The sequence below is a fragment of the Salmo salar genome, chromosome 22 (assembly GCF_965601325.2).
Source record: "Salmo salar chromosome 22, fSalSal1, whole genome shotgun sequence".
Classification (NCBI taxonomy): domain Eukaryota; kingdom Metazoa; phylum Chordata; class Actinopteri; order Salmoniformes; family Salmonidae; genus Salmo; species Salmo salar.
In genome coordinates, this window is record NC_138312.1 from 43454819 (window position 1) to 43475000 (window position 20182).

The following is a 20182-nucleotide window of genomic DNA, read 5'->3' on the forward strand; positions in this document are numbered from 1 at the left end:
ATATGTGCCACTTTTATGCCATAAGCTGCTATAGACTTCCTCTTGTATTGACGATGCCGTTGTAACTGTATTACTGGAGATGCTCATATCTTATAACCACAGGCACTATACTTTGCGTCTTTGTTTTGTTTTTTCATAAAACAAATTATATAAACTTCCTCTTCTGTTCTTTGGTGTTCTCGCCTTACACAATCACAGATCCCACCCCTCACTCCTCGACAGCTATCCGATTGGTGGAAGGTTTGAGAGACACTGTTGGGCCAATCAGGATGTACCATAGTAATAAAAACCTGTCACACATTTAGGAAAACTCCCAGACCACGCAACATCAATAATAAAGCTCTTTATTGGGACATTCATTCTACAAAAGTGGAACAAAATAAATATGTAACATCGCTCCTCTATCCCAAAGAACAGACTATGTGAGGATGATCTCTGTACTTTGACCTCAACCCTGGCAGGTGGAGAAGATCGTGACCTTCTGTCTCATGTCAGCCAGTAGGTCCAGCAGTCTGGCTTCCAGGCCAGTCAGCTTCTGGGACTTCAGTAGGACCTCATCCTGTAGACCATGCAGAGAGTCTGCTTTACCTGGACAGAAAAGGGGGGGGCAGAAGAGAGAGAAGGAGAGGAGAGCAGGAGAAGGGAAAGAAGGAGAGGGAAGGAGAGCAGGAGAAGGGACAGAGGGAGAGAGAAGGAGAAGAGAGCAGGAAAAGGGACAGAGGGAGAGAGAAGGAGAAGAGAACAGGAGAAGGGATAGAGGGAGAGAGAAGGAGAAGAGAACAGGAGAAGGGACAAAGGGAGAGAAGGAGAGCAGGAGAAGGGACAGAGGGAGAGAGAAGGAGAAGAGAACAGGAGAAGGGACAGAGGGAGAGAGAAGGAGAAGAGAACAGGAGAAGGGACAGAGGGAGAGAGAAGGAGAAGAGAACAGGAGAAGGGACAGAGGGAGAGAGAAGGAGAAGAGAGCAGGAGAAGGGACAGAGGGAGAGAGAAGGAGAAGAGAGCAGGAGAAGGGACAGAGGGAGAGAGAAGGAGAAGAGAGCAGGAGAAGGGACAGAGGGAGAGAGAAGGAGAAGAGAGCAGGAGAAGGGACAGAGGGAGAGAGAAGGAGAAGAGAGCAGGAGAAGGGACAGAGGGAGAGAGAAGGAGAAGAGAGCAGGAGAAGGGACAGAGGGAGAGAGAAGGAGAAGAGAGCAGGAGAAGGGATAGAGGGAGAGAGAAGGAGAAGAGAACAGGAGAAGGGACAGAGGGAGAGAGAAGGAGAAGAGAGCAGGAGAAGGGACAGAGGGAGAGAGAAGGAGAAGAGAGCAGGAGAAGGGACAGAGGGAGAGAGAAGGAGAAGAGAACAGGAAAAGGGATAGAGGGAGAGAGAAGGAGAAGAGAACAGGAGAAGGGACAGAGGGAGAGAGAAGGAGAAGAGAGCAGGAGAAGGGACAGAGGGAGAGAGAAGGAGAGGAGAGCAGGAAAAGGGATAGAGGGAGAGAGAAGGAGAAGAGAGCAGGAGAAGGGACAGAGGGAGAGAGAAGGAGAAGAGAACAGGAGAAGGGATAGAGGGAGAGAGAAGAAGAGAACAGGAGAAGGGATAGAGGGAGAGAGAAGGAGAAGAGAGCAGGAGAAGGGACAGAGGGAGAGAGAAGGAGAAGAGAACAGGAGAAGGGACAGAGGGAGAGAGAAGGAGAGGAGAGCAGGAGAAGGGATAGAGGGAGAGAGAAGGAGAGGAGAGCAGGAGAAGGGATAGAGGGAGAGAGAAGGAGAAGAGAACAGGAGAAGGGATAGAGGGAGAGAGAAGGAGAGGAGAGCAGGAGAAGGGATAGAGGGAGAGAGAAGGAGAGGAGAGCAGGAGAAGGGAATGTTTGATTCATTAATACTCATCACATAATTTCAGATTTCACCTCAGCATTCAGTGTCTTTTTCAATGTGCCACAAATGCGCGCGTATATATATATATTAGCAGATGTGCATGTCTCCTTGCCATTCCCCATCTGTACCTGCTAGGGCCTTTATCATGTCTCCAGTGTCCTGGGCCAGAGAACCAGCCTCCTCCTGCAGCTTCTGGAGACGTGCCCCTGCTGTCCCCGTCCCATCGCCACGCCCACTGGTCCTCTCTGCAGCACGAAGCTGCTCCAGCTGCTTCTCCAGGGATGCCAGCTCCTACAAACACATAGGCAAAGAGACAGGCCATGAGTTGAGCACAAACTCATATACAAAGACGGACATACACGAGCAAACACACGTACACATACACAAACTAAACTCACCTTGGCCGCAGCGTCAGCCTCCCTCTTAGCTTTATCGGCCTCTTCTGTTGCATTCTGGGCCAGCATATCTCCAGAGCGTACCAGAGCCCTGAGCCCCTCCAGCTGAGGCTTCATCCCCTCAGCCAGGGCAGACACCTCCCCTAGCGCCTTCACCGCTGGAGACAACTGGGCCTTGATCTGGAGGGAGTCAAAATAAGGATGTTATTGGGGGGATGGAGAGAGGAGGATGGAGAGAGAAGGATGGAGAGAGGAGGGATCAAAATGAGAGGAAATATACAGTAAGAAGCTGTTTAATCAATGTAGGTGTCAGACTAGTTTGGAAGCGTATTTGTGTTTATCTCCGTCTCTCACCTGTGTAAGGTTGCTGCTGATGTCATCCACTATGTCCAGGCTCTCCTGCACTTTTTCCTCCAGGCCAGAGAGGGAGCCCTCCACTGTAGTGAAGCCCTCCAACAGCCCGTCAACATCAGCCTTCACACCCAGCGCTGCATCCCTGTCACACAACAACATTATAGCAATGTTACAGCAACCTTACTACAATGTTCACAGCAGTCACAACAATGTTAAAGTGACCTCAGAAACCACACAGAATTGTCATTAATTACAACAACTAGTCATACTTTACTTAAATTCATAGCCGTGGAAGATGTTTGGTGGTGGGGGTGCTGGGGGGTGCCCGCGCTTCAGACGGCTATATCGGCCCACTAATACAGGACTAGTAAAAGCCCAGTGCACTAGTTTGTGTGTATGTATTGATATGTAGGCTATGTGTGCCTTTTTTAAATTGATGTAATTCTGTTCTTGTCTATTAATGTTCTGAATTATGTTATGTTTCATGTTTTGTGTGGACCCCAGACAGAGTAGCTGCTGCTTTCGCAAATAAAATACCAAATACCACTATTTATTGTAGCACCCTCAGCACCCCTACTTCCTGCGGCTAAGCTTAAATGTCAACAGTACATAACCCTGTCTTAAGACTGACAAAAGAGGTCATAAGGTGTTATACCTGGCGTCCCGGGCATCCTGTAGCAGGCGCCGGGCGGTGTCGAGCTGTGGCCCAGCCTGGTCCAGGACTGCAGTGCTGTCTGGGAGTCCTGCCGCCAGGTCTCTGATCTCCTGGAGCTTCCTCTTCAGAGTAGCCAGACTGACAGGCAGCTTGGCATTCAGGATCCACTCACTCACTGTACTGATGTGTGTCGGGTCTGATGATGGGTCTGGAGAGAGGGAGAGAGAGGAGGAGGGAGGGAGGATATAGAGGGGAAGATGGAGGATGAGAGAGAATGGAAGATAGGTGGGGGAGAGGGAGGGAGAGAGGAGGGGAATGTCATTAAACTAGACACTCCCAAAAATTCTATACTACTACTTGAATACTTTTACTAAGAGTAAATAAGTAAGTGGTTATTGAAGGTACTGGAACATAACTGTCAATGTCTCACCTGTAAGGAAGTCCTTCAGCTCTTTAACAAAGTCTCTGGTCTCCTGCAGATCTGCATCCAGGTCATCCCTGGCCCGCCTCATCTGATTGTCCAGATCGTCCGTGGACTGTCTGACCTTATTGGCTGTGTCCTGTGTTTCCTGGATCTGTGAATCGAATGGAGAAAAGAACAAAGCATTGAACGCCACATGATGAAACAAATCACTTGAATAACTAGTCATCTCTTTCATGTAAGTATTAAAACACTGTAATAAACGGTTAGAAACATACAGTAAACAAACAAAGTGTTAGCTCCTACCTGTGCAGCGGCCTGTGTGATCTTCCCATTGAGCTGCTTCAGTCTGTCTTTCACCTCCTCAGCATCACTCACAGCCCGGGTCCCCAGAGGCAGAGCCCCGACGCAACGCTCCCCACGGCCACAGGGTGGCGCCCCCTCTGCAGGGCACAGCTCACCATCACACTGAGCAGGGGTACAGGGGGCAAAGCGCAAGCTGCCACACACCTGAGAGACAGGGAATAACAATACACATTCACATTTAGGTGGAGGTAGGGTTAGGGCAAGGTTTAGGGCTAGGGTTAGGGCTATGGTTCGGGTTAGGACTAGGGATAGTGTTTGGGTTAGGGCTAGGGTTAAGGCTAGGACTAGGGTTAGGTTTAGGGCTAGGGTTAAGGCTAGGACTAGGGCTAGTGTTTGGGTTAGGGCTAGGTTTAAGGCTAGGACTAGGGCTAGGGTTAAGGCTAGGGTTTGGGTTAGGACTAGGGCTAGTGTTTGGGTTAGGGCTAGGGTTAAGGCTAGGGTTAGGGTTAAGGCTAGGACTAGGGCTAGGGTTAGGGTTAAGGCTAGGACTAGGGCTAGGGTTAAGGCTAGGTCTAGGGCTAGGGTTAAGGCTAGGACTAGGGCTAGGGTTAAGGCTAGGACTAGGACTAGGGCTAGGGTTAAGGCTAGGACTAGGACTAGGGCTAGGGTTAAGGCTAGGACTAGGACTAGGGCTAGGGTTAGGGTTACCTGCTTGGCAGTGGGTGTGAGGTCAGGTTTGGTGTTCAGCTGGTGGTTGAGTTTCTCCAGGTCTCTGGTGTTGGCTGGTTGGACCTGGTTCTGGAGGTCAATGGCATCTTTTCTGACTGCTTTTGACTGGTCCACAGTCTTCCCACTAGCATCAACACTTTTGGCAGAGTCAGTTGACTCGTCATAGGCATCCTTTATGGAAGAAAAGGCCCCTGAGAGAGAACCAACCAAGAGGACAGACAAATAGGTGTGATAGCAGCCATAATTTAGCTCAAACCAAAACAGACTGGCATCAAGGCTTTGGTTCTGATTTTGATTGTGGATTCTAAATTCCAAACTCTAAATTCTGAACCTTGTTTTTGCCACTCGACACATAGATGCTGCTCCTAGCTCTGTGGCGGCGTCTCCCTCACCTGCATTGTTGGAGTTGACAGAGTTCCTGAGAGCATCTCTCTTGGTGTTGTACACCAGACCCAGGCCGTCCAGTAGAGCCTGGAGTTCATCCAGCTGTGTGCTTAGCTCAGGGGCTCGGCCTTGGGGTGACAAATCTCCATCCACCTGATCCAACTGGTCCCTGGAGGATTACAATGGAGATGAGGGACAGTGAGCTGGGTAATGAAGGACTGTAGTCTACAGGAATAGAGGTGTTTAAATGTATACACTGACATTTTGAAAAGCAAAGTTTCGCAGTTTATGGAATCTGATGTCCACTTCTATTTAGACATTCTAAGTTTGCCGGGACGTCTGAACATCCCCCACCTTAGCCTGCGGAGCTGAGAGAGGGCATCGTTGACTTGTCTGTCAGAGGGAGGTGGCAGTGGGAGAGAGTCTCGTATCTGGGTGAGAGTGGCCTCCAGGGTTCTGATGCGGGGACCCAGACTGGTAGGTAACGAGCCCCCAGGAAGAGAGGGAATCCTGTAAGAGAGTCTCTCCAGGCCCAGGGTGAGGTTCTTGATGTTCGAGTCCAGAGAGAAAAAGCAGGAGGGGCAGACCTCACAGTCAGGGAAGGAGTCACAGTGGCCACGGGTACAGGCATTGCAACGGGCACCTGTGACACCCAGCCGGCACCGGCATGCCCCCGTACGCTTATCACAGCCTCCTGGCTCTGTGCCCCCAGCAGCACACTGACACGCTACAGAGAAAGGGAGAGAGGGAGGAGATGGAGATGGAGAGAGAGAGGGAAGAGAACAGGGTCATGAGGAGAGAAATTTATTGTTACTTAGTCTGCCCATTGGATTGAATTGTCAAAAAGCATTGAACAAAGCATGTTTAAGAACCTTTGAAGGTTTCTGTGACAAAACACGACAGGGCACTTACATCTGCAGCCAATGAGTGGGTCTCCGTAGGTGTGGTCAGGGCATTCTGTACAGGTACGACCTCCGAACCCTGACCTGCACTGACACTGACCCGTACTCTGGTCACAGGTGTCACCATGGGAGTTGGTGGGGTCACAGCGACAGGGCTCACAACCACGGGAAGAGGATGGATTCCAGTAACCATGGGAACACAGCTCACAGGTCAGCCCCTGGAGATGAGGTCGGCAAGGACACTGACCACTCACAGGGTCACACACACTGGACAGGGAGCCCTCTTTACTGCACAGGCACTCTGGAGAGAGATAGACACAGAGTCAGATGGGGATAGACCAACACCACAGTATGGTGAATACAGCTGTAAGTTATCATGACATGAGAGTTTATGAATTGCCTATTCTGGGTCAAGAGTGAAAGGTGACGCACTGTTACAGCCCAGAGGGTTGGAGGCGGTCAGACCGTAGTATCCCATCTTGCAGCGGTCACATTGCGATCCATCAACATTGGCCTTACAGCGACAGGACCCTGTGACGTCATCACACTGATCCCCATTCTCCACCCCCTCAGCACTGCAATGACAGCCTGTACAAAACACAGGAAACAAAACAGAAACACAACAATAATCAAACACAGCAAAGATATTGCAAGACTGCGACCTAATGTGGTGGTGATTAAACCTTTAGTAGGAGAGAAAGAGGATTAAAGGCAGCAGTATTTAATTAATACATATTAAACTACGGTTTTAAGATCACTCACGTATGCAGGCATCAGGCCGGTCCATGCTGCTCCGGTGGTTGGGTTGGTATCCAGGGGCACAGCGGTCACACTTGGGTCCAGTCGTGTGGTGCAGACAGCTCTCACACACCCCCCCACTCCTCTGTCCGCTCGACTCATACACATCTGGGTCGAAACGGCACCGCTGGGCATGGTTGTTACACTCACAACCTACAGGGAGCAGCACCATGGGAAATAATCAACACACACATCTGTGACTGTATATGTTCAGTCAACTCACACACATAAGTCTTCACGGAGTTATTACTTATAGTGGCTGGTTGTGCGACACATTAGCAAAGTCATCCTATTTCTCCACACTTGTACCAAAAAGATGTAGTCAGTGTATTAAGACATTAGTGGTTCGTACGTTTGCAGGTATGTGTGTCCCCCTCCTCTGCAGGTCTCCAAGGCAGGTCGTTGTAAAGATCTGCACAGCGCTCACAGTTTATACCTGCTGTGTTGTGTTGGCATTCACACTGAGCACTGACCTGCAACACATACACAGAGTTATAAACCCACTAAAGAGCCATTCACTTGTACTGTAACTGTAACCTGCGTGTTTAACAATATGTACCTGTGTGTTAGGTAGCTGGTTAGTATCCGGCAGGCACCGGTTGGCATGGCCGTGGCAGAGACAGGTGCCCATCACTCTCATCTCTCTGAGGGCGTAGAACAGAGAGGGAGCGCGGCCCGGCAGGCGGGGTACAGCACCCAGATTAGTCAGCCTCACTCGCAGGCCTGACAATCCTGATACCTCTGTGGACAGAGAGAGCTGTCAGTCACTGGGCAAAGAACCTCATTGGATCAGGATTGTGTCAATCAAGAAAGGTGTAAGTGTTTCTGGAGGAGAGCACGTGCTAAATGGCTTAAATGTCATGTGTAAAGATTGGAATATAGTGTAAGTACTCTTATTGGACATGTAGTTATATTGTCCATAGCAACCGTGGGGGAGACGTTATGGACGGGTAAGCATCTTACCTTGAATCTTCTGCCCATTGGGGACGCTGATGGTAGAGAACTGACGCAAGGGGCTGAATTGAATCTGTTTAATACAATGAGCAAAATCAAAAAGAGTACAGAAAACAACTTATTCATGGTACAGAGACAAAATATAATGCGAATTTTCTCCAGTTTTCAACGTTGTGTCCCCCTCCCTTACCGTCTGGTCCAGGTAGGGGTTCGTGGTGGCGGGGGGCAGAGTGTAACAATACGTCTGGTCCAGGGAACGTGGCATAGTCATGGCAATGCCAGGGAAGGCCGATCTGCAGTCTGAGGCCATGTAGAGAGCAGGTTGCCATGTTTTACCGTTATCCAGCGTCCTCTCCACCACCAGCGCACTGGGATGAGAACCCTGTGTAGAGGCAACAGGAAAATCAGTCCATCAGATTCTACTGTACTTAAAAAGACTAATTGGCCCTTGCACACTGGAAAAGCCCTGTCCATGCTGGTCTGAGGGCTGGATCTTACCTTGAATGTCAGAACGAGGGTGTCCAGCTGAAACAGGTTCTGTAGGTCCAACTGTACGGTGACTGGACTCACGTCTAAAAAAACATAGATTTTGTTTATTTTCTGGATCACAACAGGACATAGTTTTAGGATGGATCTCAGCACTAAGATATGTGTTCTTTAGCTTTGTATCCCCTCACCTTTCCTGGCCTGCCACCACCTGTTGGGTCCAGCAGTGGATAGAACATCCTGGATGGTGTGAGCCAACTGACTGGATGGGTTCCTGGAGTCACAGGGACAACACTTCATCTTCGACTGATGGGGAGAGGAGAGAGAGAGAGCAGGAGAGAAATTTTCAAATATTTTTATCCCTCTGGCTTTCTCGCTCTCTCAATTAAATTTCAATTTAAGGGGCTTTATTGGCATGGGAAACATATATTTACATTGCCAAAGCAAGTGAAATAGATAATAAACAAAAGTGAAATAAACAAAAAATGTACTGTCACGCTCGCTCTCTCTCTCACGCTCTCTTCACACTCTCTCTCTCACACTATCCCTCTCTCTCTCTTTACCCTGACAAACAACTCCCCTCTCCCTGAATGGGGTGTCCAATCACAACCAGGACCCTGTGACATCATCACACTGATCTGTCAAGTCATTGTCAATAATATAATGCTTTTAGCAAAAATGTTTACCTTTAATTTACAATCTGTAGAAACTAAGAAAATAGAAAGGTACAGAACTTTTGTGAAACATCACAGTTGAAAAATATATGGCAAATAGAAATAAAAAATGGATGGTCTTCAGAGATGGATGGGAGGGGTTGATGTTAGCTGAAGGATCGGATTAAAAACAAAAGATAACTATTGTAAAATACATTGTGTCCATAAAATGTATATAGTATGTATACACTAGAAGTAGAAGCCTAAGTGTTGTTGTCTATTAGTTTACTCCAATTAGGGGAGGGGTGGTAGGATAGAAAAAAGGAAAAAAAAGCACCACATCATTCAGCTGGTCAGGATTTGTGTCCCTGTGCTAGTGTCCCCGTGCTAGTGTCCCCGTGCTAGTGCTAGTGTTAGTGCTAGTGTTAGTGTTAGTGCTAGTGGTAGTGGTAGTGGTAGTGTTAGTGCTAGTGCTAGTGTTAGTGCTAGTGCTAGTGCTAGTGCTAGTGCTAGTGGTAGTGTTAGTGTTAGTGTTAGTGCTAGTGTTAGTGTTAGTGCTAGTGGTAGTGCTAGTGGTAGTGTTAGTGCTAGTGGTAGTGCTAGTGCTAGTGCTAGTGTTAGTGTTAGTGTTAGTGCTAGTGGTAGTGGTAGTGCTAGTGCTAGTGGTAGTGTAAGTGGTAGTGTAAGTGGTAGTGCTAGTGTTAGTGCTAGTGTTAGTGGTAGTGGTAGTGTTAGTGCTAGTGGTAGTGCTAGTGCTAGTGTTAGTGGTAGTGGTAGTGGAAGTGGTAGTGCTAGTGGTAGTGCTAGTGATAGTGGTAGTGCTAGTGCTAGTGGTAGTGCTAGTGCTAGTGTTAGTGGTAGTGTTAGTGTTAATGGTAGTGGTAGTGGTAGTGTTAGAACACCAATGGGAATGCTCTTGTGTAACACTAGTGGAGTTTTCCAGCCCTGGGTTTGCTACATGTATTATGTGACCCATGATCACTTGATCCATACACACACAAACACACACATACACACATCCTTCACTAACCTTAAATCCTCCACATCACTGTTCTTACTGCTCTCACTACCTCCAAACCCTGTTCCATTGATCAATCAATGACATTTTACTTGTTCAGCACTTTCTACAAAATTATTCAAAAAATTCCACTCAGCTCCACCTAGCCACCACCTAGTCTAACCTGTGCCCCTTCCTTGACCTTCAACCTCTTACCACCCCTTGCAATATTATTCTTTATTTTTTACAAATATAGAACAGCAACTCCTCCCCCTCTCCACTACAACCCTACTACATATATAGTGTATTCTGAAAGTATTCAGACCCCTTGACTTTTTCAAAATTTTGTTATGTTACAGGCTTATTCTAAAATGTATTAAATCGTTTTTTTCCCCTCATCACCTAACACACAATACCCCATAATGACAAAGCAAAAACAGGTTTCTAGAAATGCTTGCTAATTTATTTAAAATAAAAACTGAAATATTACATTTTCATAAGTATTCAGACCCTTTACTCAGTACTTTGTTAAAGCACTTTTGGCAGCGATTACAACCTCAAGTCTTCTTGGGTATGACGCTACAAGCTTGGCACACCTGTACTTAGACAGTTTCTCCAATTATTCTCTGTAGATCCTTTCAAGCTCTGTCAGGTTGGATGGGGAGTGTTGCTGCATAGCTATTTTCAGGTCTCTCCAGAGATGTTACATCGGGTTCAAGTCTGGGCTCTGGCTGGGCCACTCAGGGACATTCAGAGACTTGTCCTGAAGCCACTCCTGTGTTATTTTGGCTGTGTGCTTAGGGTTGTTGTCCTGTTGGAAGGTGAACCTTCGCCCCAGTCTGAGGTCCTGAACACTCCGGAGAAAGTTTTCATCAAGGATCTCTCTGTACTTTGCTCAGTTCATCTTTGCCTCGATCCTGATTAGTCTCCAAGCGCGCTGTCATGTCATGTGGATTCCGTCTGGCCACTCTACCATAAAGGCCTGATTGGTGGAGTGCTGCAGAGATGGTTGTCCTTCTGGAAGGTTCTCCCATCTCCACAGAAGAACTCTAGAGCTCTGTCAGAGCAACCATCGGGATCTTAGTCACCAACCTGACCACGGCCCTTCACCACCGATTGCTCAGTTTGGCCGGGCAGCCAGCTCTAGGAAGAGTGTTGGTGTTTCCAAACTTATCCCATTTAAGAATGATGGAGACCACTGTGTTCTTGCGGACCTTCAATGCTGTAGAACATTTTTGGTACCCTCCCCAGATCTGTGCCTTGATACAATCCTGTCTCGAAGCTCTACGGACAATTCCTTCAACCTCATGGCTTGGTTTTTGCTCTGACATGCACTGTCAACTGTGGCACCTTATATAGACAGGTATGTGCCTTTCCAAATCATGTCCAATCAATTGAATTTACCACAGGTGGACTCAAAACAAGTTGTAGAAACATCTCAAGGATGATCAATGGAAACAGGATGCACCTGAGCTCAATTTCGAGTCTCATACCAAAAGGTCTGAATACTTAAGCAAATAAGGTACAAGCATGATAAATGTGCAACAATTTCTAAAAACCTGTTTTCGCTTTGTCATTATGGGGTATTGTGAGTAGATTGCTGAGGATTTTGTTTTTTAAATGCGTTTTAGAATAAGGCTGTAACGTAGTGTGGAAAAAGTAAAGGGGTCTGAATACTTTCAGAAGGCACTGTACCTCCAATTGCCCTCTCCTCCAACCCCCTTGTGTCCACTCCCCTTCACCTCCACCTCAGCTTGCCCTGGCCGGTTGAGGCTGTGGCTGGAGCAGAGAGCTAGCCTGAATTGTGAGATCCCATTAAGGTCATGGCCTTGTTCCACACTGGGGGAAAGGTCTCTCTGCGCTGGATGTTTCAACACCAGCTGTGGCTACTGTCCAACTGTCCAGCTTGCGCTCTCTCTCTCTCTCTCTCTCTCTCTCTCTCTCTCTCTCTCTCTCTCTCTCTCTCTCGCTCTCTCTCTCTCTCTCTCTCTCTCTCTCTCTCGTCTCTCTCTCTCTGCTCTCGCTCTCTCTCTCTCTTGCTCTCGCTCTCACTCTCTCTCTCTCTCTCTATATATATATATATATATATATATAAAATAAATTCCCAAAACAAATGAAAGCCCTCATCTCTGTGCACTATTTGCATCAGCTGGTATCAAAACCTGGGGGAGTACAGAGATTTTTCTCTTTGGCAGCAGGTTATTGGGGGGGGTATCATGGTCAACATATAATTATGATTTTAACGCTTTATTATTTCAGAGGCTGTAGTGTAGTTAGTATGTGTTAATAATTCCATATCTGGCCATGTCTTATGACTTTAAATTCTTATTTCTTCTTATGGTTTGTCTGTATGTCTATTTCTGGACCAGTGGTCAGGACTCACTGGGAGATTGACCCCGAGACATATATGCTGACAGGACAACACTGTTCACTGTCTTGGCTTTATAGCTATCTGTATGATACAGTGTTTCAGTTAAGTATAGCCTGCATCAGACCCTGCCTGGCCCTGGCTAGTGTCCAGCCAGTCAGTGCCCTTGGGCTGCTAAGGACAATATGGAGAAACTCTTCCAGACCACTGGAATCTGACCAGAAGAGCTTAGTCTGCCACTGTAACAGTCTGTATCAAAGTGTGTGTGTATGTCCAGCTGGCCGACTCTCTGGACCAGAGGACAGACACTCACGCCAAAGACGCATGGACCATGATACTGCTTGGAGATATTCCTGGGCCCTTATTTTATTTAATTATTTATTTCACCTTTATTTAACCAGGTAGGCAAGTTGAGAACAAGTCCTCATTTACAATTGCGACCTGGCCAAGATAAAGCAAGCAGTTTGACACATACAACAACACAGAGTTACACATGGAGTAAAACAAACATACAGTCAATAATATAGTAGAAAAATAAGTCTATATACAAAGTGAGCAAATGAGGTGAGATAAGGGAGGTAAAGGCAAAAAAGGCCATGGTGGCGAAGTAAATACAATATAGCAAGTAAAACACTGGAATGGTAGATTTGCAGTGGAAGAAAGTGCAAAGTTGAAATAGAAATAATGGGGTGCAAAGGAGCTAAATAAATAAATAAATACAGTAGGGGAAGAGGTAGTTGTTTGGGCTAAATTATAGATGGGCTATGTACAGGTGCAGTAATCTGTGAGCTGCTCTGACAGCTGGTGCTTAAAGCTAGTGAGGGAGATAAGTGTTTCCAGTTTTAAAGATTTTTGTAGTTCGTTCCAGTCATTGGCAGCAGAGAACTGGAAGGAGAGGCGGCCGAAGGAGGAATTGGCTTTGAGGGTGACCAGTGAGATATACCTGCTGGAGCGCGTGCTACAGGTGGGTGCTGCTATGGTGACCAGCGAGCTGAGATAAGGGGGAACTTTACCTAGCAGGGTCTTGTAGATGACCTGGAGCCAGTGGGTTTGGCGATGAGTATGAAGCGAGGGCCAGCCAACGAGAGCGTACAGGTCGCAGTGGTGGGTAGTATATGGGGCTTTGGTGACAAAACGGATGGTACTGTGATAGACTGCATCCAATTTATTGAGTAGGGTATTGGAGGCTATTTTGTAAATGACATCGCCGAAGTCGAGGATCGGTAGGATGGTCAGTTTTATGAGGGTATGTTTGGCAGCATGAGTGAAAGATGCTTTGTTGCGAAATTGGAAGCCAATTCTAGATTTAACTTTGGATTGGAGATGTTTGATGTGAGTCTGGAAGGAGAGTTTACAGAAAGCATCTCAGAAAATGCCCTAGGAATCCTGTTCAAACCTGTTTTAAGACAACAAAAACTCCCAGCTCAGAGTAGGTTTTAGCATGATGTTAAGACAGTTCAGAGTAGGTTTTAGGATGATGTTAAGAAAGATCAGAGTAGGTTTTAGCATGATGTTAAGACAGCTCAGAGTAGGTTTTAGGATGATGTTAAGAAAGATCAGAGTAGGTTTTAGCATGATGTTAAGACAGCTCAGAGTAGGTTTTAGGATGATGTTAAGACAGCTCAGAGTAGGTTTTAGCATGATGTTAAGACAGCTCAAAGTAGGTTTTAGGATGATGTTAAGACAGCTCAGAGTAGGTTTTAGGATGATGTTAAGACAGCTCAGAGTAGGTTTTAGGATGATGTTAAGACACTGCCCAGACAAACTCTGAGCCAGGAGTAAAATCAACTCAGAAAGTTTATCTCAGCTGGTAATCATGACAGTTTGAGCTACCACAAAGAAAAGATAGAAATGAGGCTCGGTAACATTGTTGCAAATGATGGGGGATAATCAATCACGATGAGGCGTGACCAGCTGTGAACTCTATAGCAGGCTTCAGACAACCACGGTGAATGTGACTGTACATCAAATGTTGCAATGGTAAACGATTGATATCATTTTCACAATCACTTTGCCTACTTGTAATTATTGTCTAATATGTTGGCATGCATAATCCTTTTAAATAGATAAATCCTGATATTTTGAACAATGTGATATGTATATTGTACTGGTTGTAAAAATAAGAATTTTGATCATATTAACGTTATATCAACACACACGTTACTACCATTCAAGAACTCGAAATCGCTTTTGGCACAGTAGGCATCGAGTCACTTGCCAATAATGTTGCATAAAATGTTTGTAAGGTCTATCATTAATCACCAAACACATAAACCCTAGATGCAGTCAATTGCCCAACTCATAGGCATGCCCAATTTCTACACATTTTTTAACAATGTGATATTGCACTCCAAAGGGATAACGTGAAATAACATGATTTAGGTTAATTAAATAATCAAAAGAAAAATATATGATTATTTCCTACCCACTGGACAAAAACTGGTCGAATCAACATTGTTTCCACATAATTTCAACCCAAAAAAGATATGTGATGATGTTGAATAAACGTGGAACACTAATAGGATTTGCAAAAAGTCATACATTTAAGAACATTTCGTATTTTTTTCACCCAACTTTGAACCTAAATCCAATGGCATGGTGACATGTCTTTCTATTGATTTCACGTTGAATTCACATTAGTTGACAATTCAACCAAATGTAAATCAAAACTAGATGTTGAACTGATGTCTGTGGCCAGTGGGTATGGGTTAGAAGTATTTAGCCAGATATATGAATTAGGCCTCATGTGAAATCATTGTCAAAAGTGCAAGAGATACTGTTACATGTAGGTATACATTCTTTATGGGTTGATCATATAGGAATATCAAAATATTCTTTCAACTCCAAAACAATTATTGGTCTATGGTGCAGGAACCACTGAGACACCTTTTTCTATAATCAAGACACCTGCTGGTAATTCTTAAAGTAACTTTCCAGTAATTCCCGATTTCTATGAAATATGACCTATAATTAATTGCAATATGAGTGAAATACTTTTCTTGTCACAATTTTTTATTTAAGTAAGTTAAAAAGCAGATTTTGTGTGTTGGAATCGTGTGGGGATACCCCAACAACAGAATGGTGTGGGTGTATATCGGTCAATTAAAAATATTAATGCGAGCAGATCACTGATTGGCTGAGCCAATGAGCCAGCATTTTTTTAAACAGTCTGTTTGAGATACAAGGTGGGGTTTTAAACATTTTTTTTAAATCTATGCTTTGGCCACAAATACGAGTATAAGACCAGTCAACAAGATTATTTGGGAATGAGGTAGCTCTTTCCTTCAGTCAAATTACCTTAATGGGTGGAATATTATTCATATTTTTCCGAATTTCATAGTTAATAAACAAAATAAATCCACAAAAAATCTGATGTTTCTACATCAAACGGTTTTGTTATTTTTCAGTCATCTGTGATGTATATAAAGTGTAATATTGGGATGCAATCTCAAAATTGAATAGATTTCTATATCTGACATGGTACATGTGTCTTCTTTCTTTTAAGCCCATAAACATGTGTGTGAGGTGTATAGTTTTGTTTCAAAGTAGATTTGTTTAAGACTACCAAGACAAGCACTGTGTGACCCTGATTTAGCCCACTGCAGTAAAAGGTAGAAGGTGCAATATGCAGAAATCGCACCGCCATTTCCTTTGTTGCTAAATTCTAATAGTTCACATCATTTCAGTTTATGTGACAAAACAAGCACTCATTGTAGAGAATCATTGGACCATCCAAACTGCTGTGAAATATATTTTCAATAACCAAAAATATTATATTTTCAGCTGTTTGAAGCTGATGTACAAAACCGAAAGTAAAAGACGCAAAAACGAAACTTAAGAGCAGGAAGCATAGAAATGGCGCACATAAAACACATCTACCGCTTCTTAGACTGGCTTTCAATGAGAATACATTTTGTTGGGTCGCCCAAAAAGTAACACATTGCAGCTTTAACAAAATATACATTTTGAAAAGTGAGATTTTCACTGGACAGTTACTTGAACTGCTTAGGACAGCTCATGAGTTTTCCTAAATATCTGTCGACTAGGTGGGACTCTTGTGACTAAAGAGGCTTCATGCAAAGCTTTTATTTTTACTCATAAGAATAGGGGTAAAATGTCTTTATTCTGAGCACTTATGACCACTCTGAGACGCTTTGTCACTAAGGCCCCTGGCCTTGGCCATTCATGGTACCCTCCTTCTGGTATCCCTTTACTTGAACCCTGTATTATAAAGCTGTCTAAGCTATATAATTAGAATTCCATGATGGATGGGTGGCAATATTGGATGCCCCATTTTGAATATCTGAATATTTTATGCTCACTAGCTAGGTTTCCATCCAATTAGCAAGAGATTTTCATGTGAATAGTCTAAAATCCGCATACAGAAAACAGACTTGTTGTGGATAAAAATCAGTGCGTGATGCCGTGGTGCACACAAAATGTACCTATTTGCTTAAATTTTTATGTACTGAATAAAAATCAAATCTTTACATCGCATTTTCAACTCTACTGATAGTTGTGTTAAATAGCCAATGTTCCTACTCTGGTCTTGGCACATGCACTCTAGCCAACAGCTTGAATGCAGGTAGGTTAGTCTACATGATGAGATTATTATGGATAAGAGCAAGAATATTTGTATTTGTCAAACATCGATCATCATGTCACCAGAATAATATATTTGTTGGAAAGGAGCATCAAGACCACAGTGTACTTTCACCACCCTGTGAAGTTGATCATAACTTATTCATCCTTAGCCTTATTTATTTTACTAGGAAAGTCAGTGAAGAACAAATTCTTATTTTCAATGACAGCCTAGGGAACTTGTTTAGGGGCAGAAGGACAGATTTGTACCTTGTCAGCTCAGGGATTCGATCTTGCAACCTTCTGGTTACTAGTCCAACGCTCTAACCACTAGGCCACCTACCGCCCCTTATAAACTGCATGGTTTCCAAGCGGTAGTGGGAGGACTACACACCATATCGTCGCATGACTCCAAGTTTACTTCGATATGATGGTTATTATAGCAACATTTGAGAATAAAGGCATTTCCACCGCATTTCTTGCATAATTAATTTTACAGACATAAAAAGATCCCACCATGTCGAACAAACAAATTATCTGTCTGCATTTATAAAATTATACCGAAATGTTCTGTTTCCATCACAGATGTCATGATTTGTTTTTATGTGGTATGACTGGCATAAAAACTGGACGGAAACATTTTTTATATCTCTCAAATATTCGTATCTTTCCACATTTCTACACAGGGAACAATGGATCATTCTATAAAGAAAGGAAAAAACGTAACCACATAAATATACCGAATGAGTATAAACCATGGAATGAAATTAGGTCACAGTGTGGAACCTGATATGTTAGTAGGCTCGACCTGGTCTCGGAGCCAGCTATTGGCTAAGATCCCCTCCATCCCTGAGTAAAAGGGGATCAGCCTTTCTTATCTCATCTCTGATTGGTTCATACCAAACCCTGATGGAAAATCGCTTTGAACCATGTTGGCTTGTTGCTATCTGCAACTCTCTGGCAACTGCCAGTGCCAAGGTCAGGTCAAGGGTAGAGATGAGTGTTGGGCAAGAGAGAGGAGAAGTTAGGCCCGTCTGGTTATTCAAACTTCGCCATATCACTGTGCCAAACTAAATCCAACCATACCCTTCAGAATAGATCTGTCAACACTGGATAGGAAAGCCAAGGCTCCTATCCTCTTTCTCTATCTCTCCTATCCCTTTCTTTCGCTGTCATCCAATATCGTCTGCAGGGGCATGGCGGGCACCCTGCCCAGCCATTAACAGGTCATGCATGCCACTGCCTGGACACTGAGTGATAAAGCCCTGGCACACCGTACTGCTCAACTCTCCTTCTGGCTGACTCAGCAGATATGGCAATCTCATCCATTTCTGTTGGGAAATCAATAAAGTATTTCATTCTAATCGACCATTAGATGGTTTAGCACAGCTAAATGGACTGACTGCATCATCAAATGCAGTCAGTCCACCAAAGAGTTTGATACTGTACAAAGAGTAGTGATTGCCTAGCCGCAGGCCACGCAGGTGGCTACAGTAAACACACACACCTGTCAGAGATTGCATAAAACAAGCAAAGATTAATACACAGGGACTACGGACCAACCAAAAAAAAATCCACTCTGGGACAATAAAGTTGATCTAATCTACTCATCTTATTTTAAGTCACATTGTAGTACTATTACCTATGGAACTATCCAACCTGCACACCAGGCGGTGCAGATACAGCATGTTTTACCACCTGTTCATTTCAACTCCAAGCATGAACCTGTAAACTCTGAGGACATGCAAGATGGCACCAGGAAAGAAGGAGAGGAATCCAACACCACAGTGTCCTTCCTACTAACAGCTTAGTAATCACTCTGTGGCCTTGAGAGGAATGCCAGTGGAAATGCAACTCTTTAGTCAAAACATTTCATAGTGTCTAGGTAACTCTTTTCAGATCACATCTTGCTAGTGTCCACATTGTCTCAAATGTACTGAGTGATACAGACTGTGTCAGAGAGATATACGATCCACACCCACAGCCTTAACACATGACTCAACACACACAGTCAATCAGCTGTACTACATCAACACTCCAGTATAGACCCGTTTCTATGGCCTGGGGCACATTAACAAAATATTTCATGTTTGTGTTGTGTGATCAACACATGTATCCAGTGAAACACAATCACTTTAAGTAAATATTAAAATACAAAAGTGCTGGAGTTTCAAAAACTCCAACCAGAACCACCAAAAATATCTACAGTCTGGTGTGTGTGTTTGTGTGGTGCGTGCACACGTGTGCCTGCACAGACTGAGACAGCCTGGTATTTGTGAGAGCAGAACTTGCCTTGCCCAGCAACACCAGATGAAGGGTGTGGCTCAGATGAAAGACTTGACTGTCGATCAAACACGCAGCACCACAAATTAAATCAGAAATATTTTTCCTCTGTTCTCCTTTTACCTGGTTTCAGCCCCTCGTTTGGCTTAAACACTGATGTTTGAAAGTTAATCAATCCCCTCAAAACAGTATATTTGATTGTTCTATTGTTCCTTTGAAATCAAATAAATCATTCTCTATCCAATGTTTTTCCAAAGACTGTAGTTGCAACATCTGGCACTGTGTGTCTCTGGCACCAGATCCAGACGTTTTCACAAATTACACCAACCAGTTCTCCCCTGACCCTCCATCCACCCTCTCCCTCTCTCCATCCCACCCCTTCACCCCCTCCCTGGTTTCCTACTGTGTATGGTGAGACAGAGAGCAGCATGCACAACCAAGCAGTCTGTCTGTCTGTCTTCTGTCTTTATACATGCATGTCTGTCTGGCTCACTGACATGCCTAATGATATAGCTACTCTTCAAACCTGGAATGTTGTAACACATTAAACAACCTTGGTGAACAACTCATAATAATTAAGAGCTACAACACCTCCTAACTGCCTTACTTTCCCCCATCTCTTACAGTGCCGATGCACTAGCATTAAAAGGGACTGCGCTTGACAAAAACACCCTGGGTAGAGAAACAGCCCATGCCTTCACTTGAAAGTTTACACACTTTTATGTATACACTCTCAAAACTAGCAACGTCAATGAGATTCACTTGTCTTTGTAATATATGAGGTTCTTTTTGTCTTTCAGAATAGTAAGAGTAGGGTCGTACCTGTCCGAAGGGGGTGCAAAAGACCTCAGAGCCGGTGAGGCCGCAGGTGGAGGAGGCGTGGAGCTGACGGTCCCTACCCAGGAGCAGGTCTCCCATAGGGGGGTAACAGGCCCCCCGAGAACAGTCCCTCTGTGTCGCAGCCACTGCAGTCAGGGCTGGGAGAGGGGATCAATTCATCAATCAATGAATCAGTATCATCGCAGTTAGAAGTATGAACACAATTACATATTTCCTCAT

At 44.7% G+C, this 20182-nt stretch overlaps 1 protein-coding gene across 3 annotated transcripts in view; it reads right to left on the minus strand.

The window, feature by feature from the left end:
• Nucleotides 1-328: 328 nt before the first annotated feature.
• The window catches only part of lamb3 (laminin subunit beta 3), a 23365-nt gene continuing 3511 nt past the window's right edge, over nucleotides 329-20182 (minus strand). For all 3 annotated transcript variants that reach the window (XM_014167704.3, XM_082967781.1, XM_014167702.3), the window contains exons 3-22: nucleotides 19946-20100; nucleotides 8433-8547; nucleotides 8254-8327; nucleotides 7946-8137; nucleotides 7765-7828; nucleotides 7361-7542; nucleotides 7154-7274; nucleotides 6766-6954; nucleotides 6436-6591; nucleotides 6014-6304; nucleotides 5456-5828; nucleotides 5110-5270; nucleotides 4697-4908; nucleotides 3989-4192; nucleotides 3692-3836; nucleotides 3262-3469; nucleotides 2607-2748; nucleotides 2256-2432; nucleotides 1986-2148; nucleotides 329-588 (exon numbers count right to left, since the gene is read on the minus strand). In XM_014167704.3, the coding sequence (XP_014023179.2) occupies nucleotides 449-588; nucleotides 1986-2148; nucleotides 2256-2432; nucleotides 2607-2748; nucleotides 3262-3469; nucleotides 3692-3836; nucleotides 3989-4192; nucleotides 4697-4908; nucleotides 5110-5270; nucleotides 5456-5828; nucleotides 6014-6304; nucleotides 6436-6591; nucleotides 6766-6954; nucleotides 7154-7274; nucleotides 7361-7542; nucleotides 7765-7828; nucleotides 7946-8137; nucleotides 8254-8327; nucleotides 8433-8547; nucleotides 19946-20100 (3464 nt within the window). In that variant the 3' untranslated portion in view covers nucleotides 329-448. The remainder of the gene's footprint in view (nucleotides 589-1985; nucleotides 2149-2255; nucleotides 2433-2606; nucleotides 2749-3261; nucleotides 3470-3691; nucleotides 3837-3988; nucleotides 4193-4696; nucleotides 4909-5109; nucleotides 5271-5455; nucleotides 5829-6013; nucleotides 6305-6435; nucleotides 6592-6765; nucleotides 6955-7153; nucleotides 7275-7360; nucleotides 7543-7764; nucleotides 7829-7945; nucleotides 8138-8253; nucleotides 8328-8432; nucleotides 8548-19945; nucleotides 20101-20182) is intronic.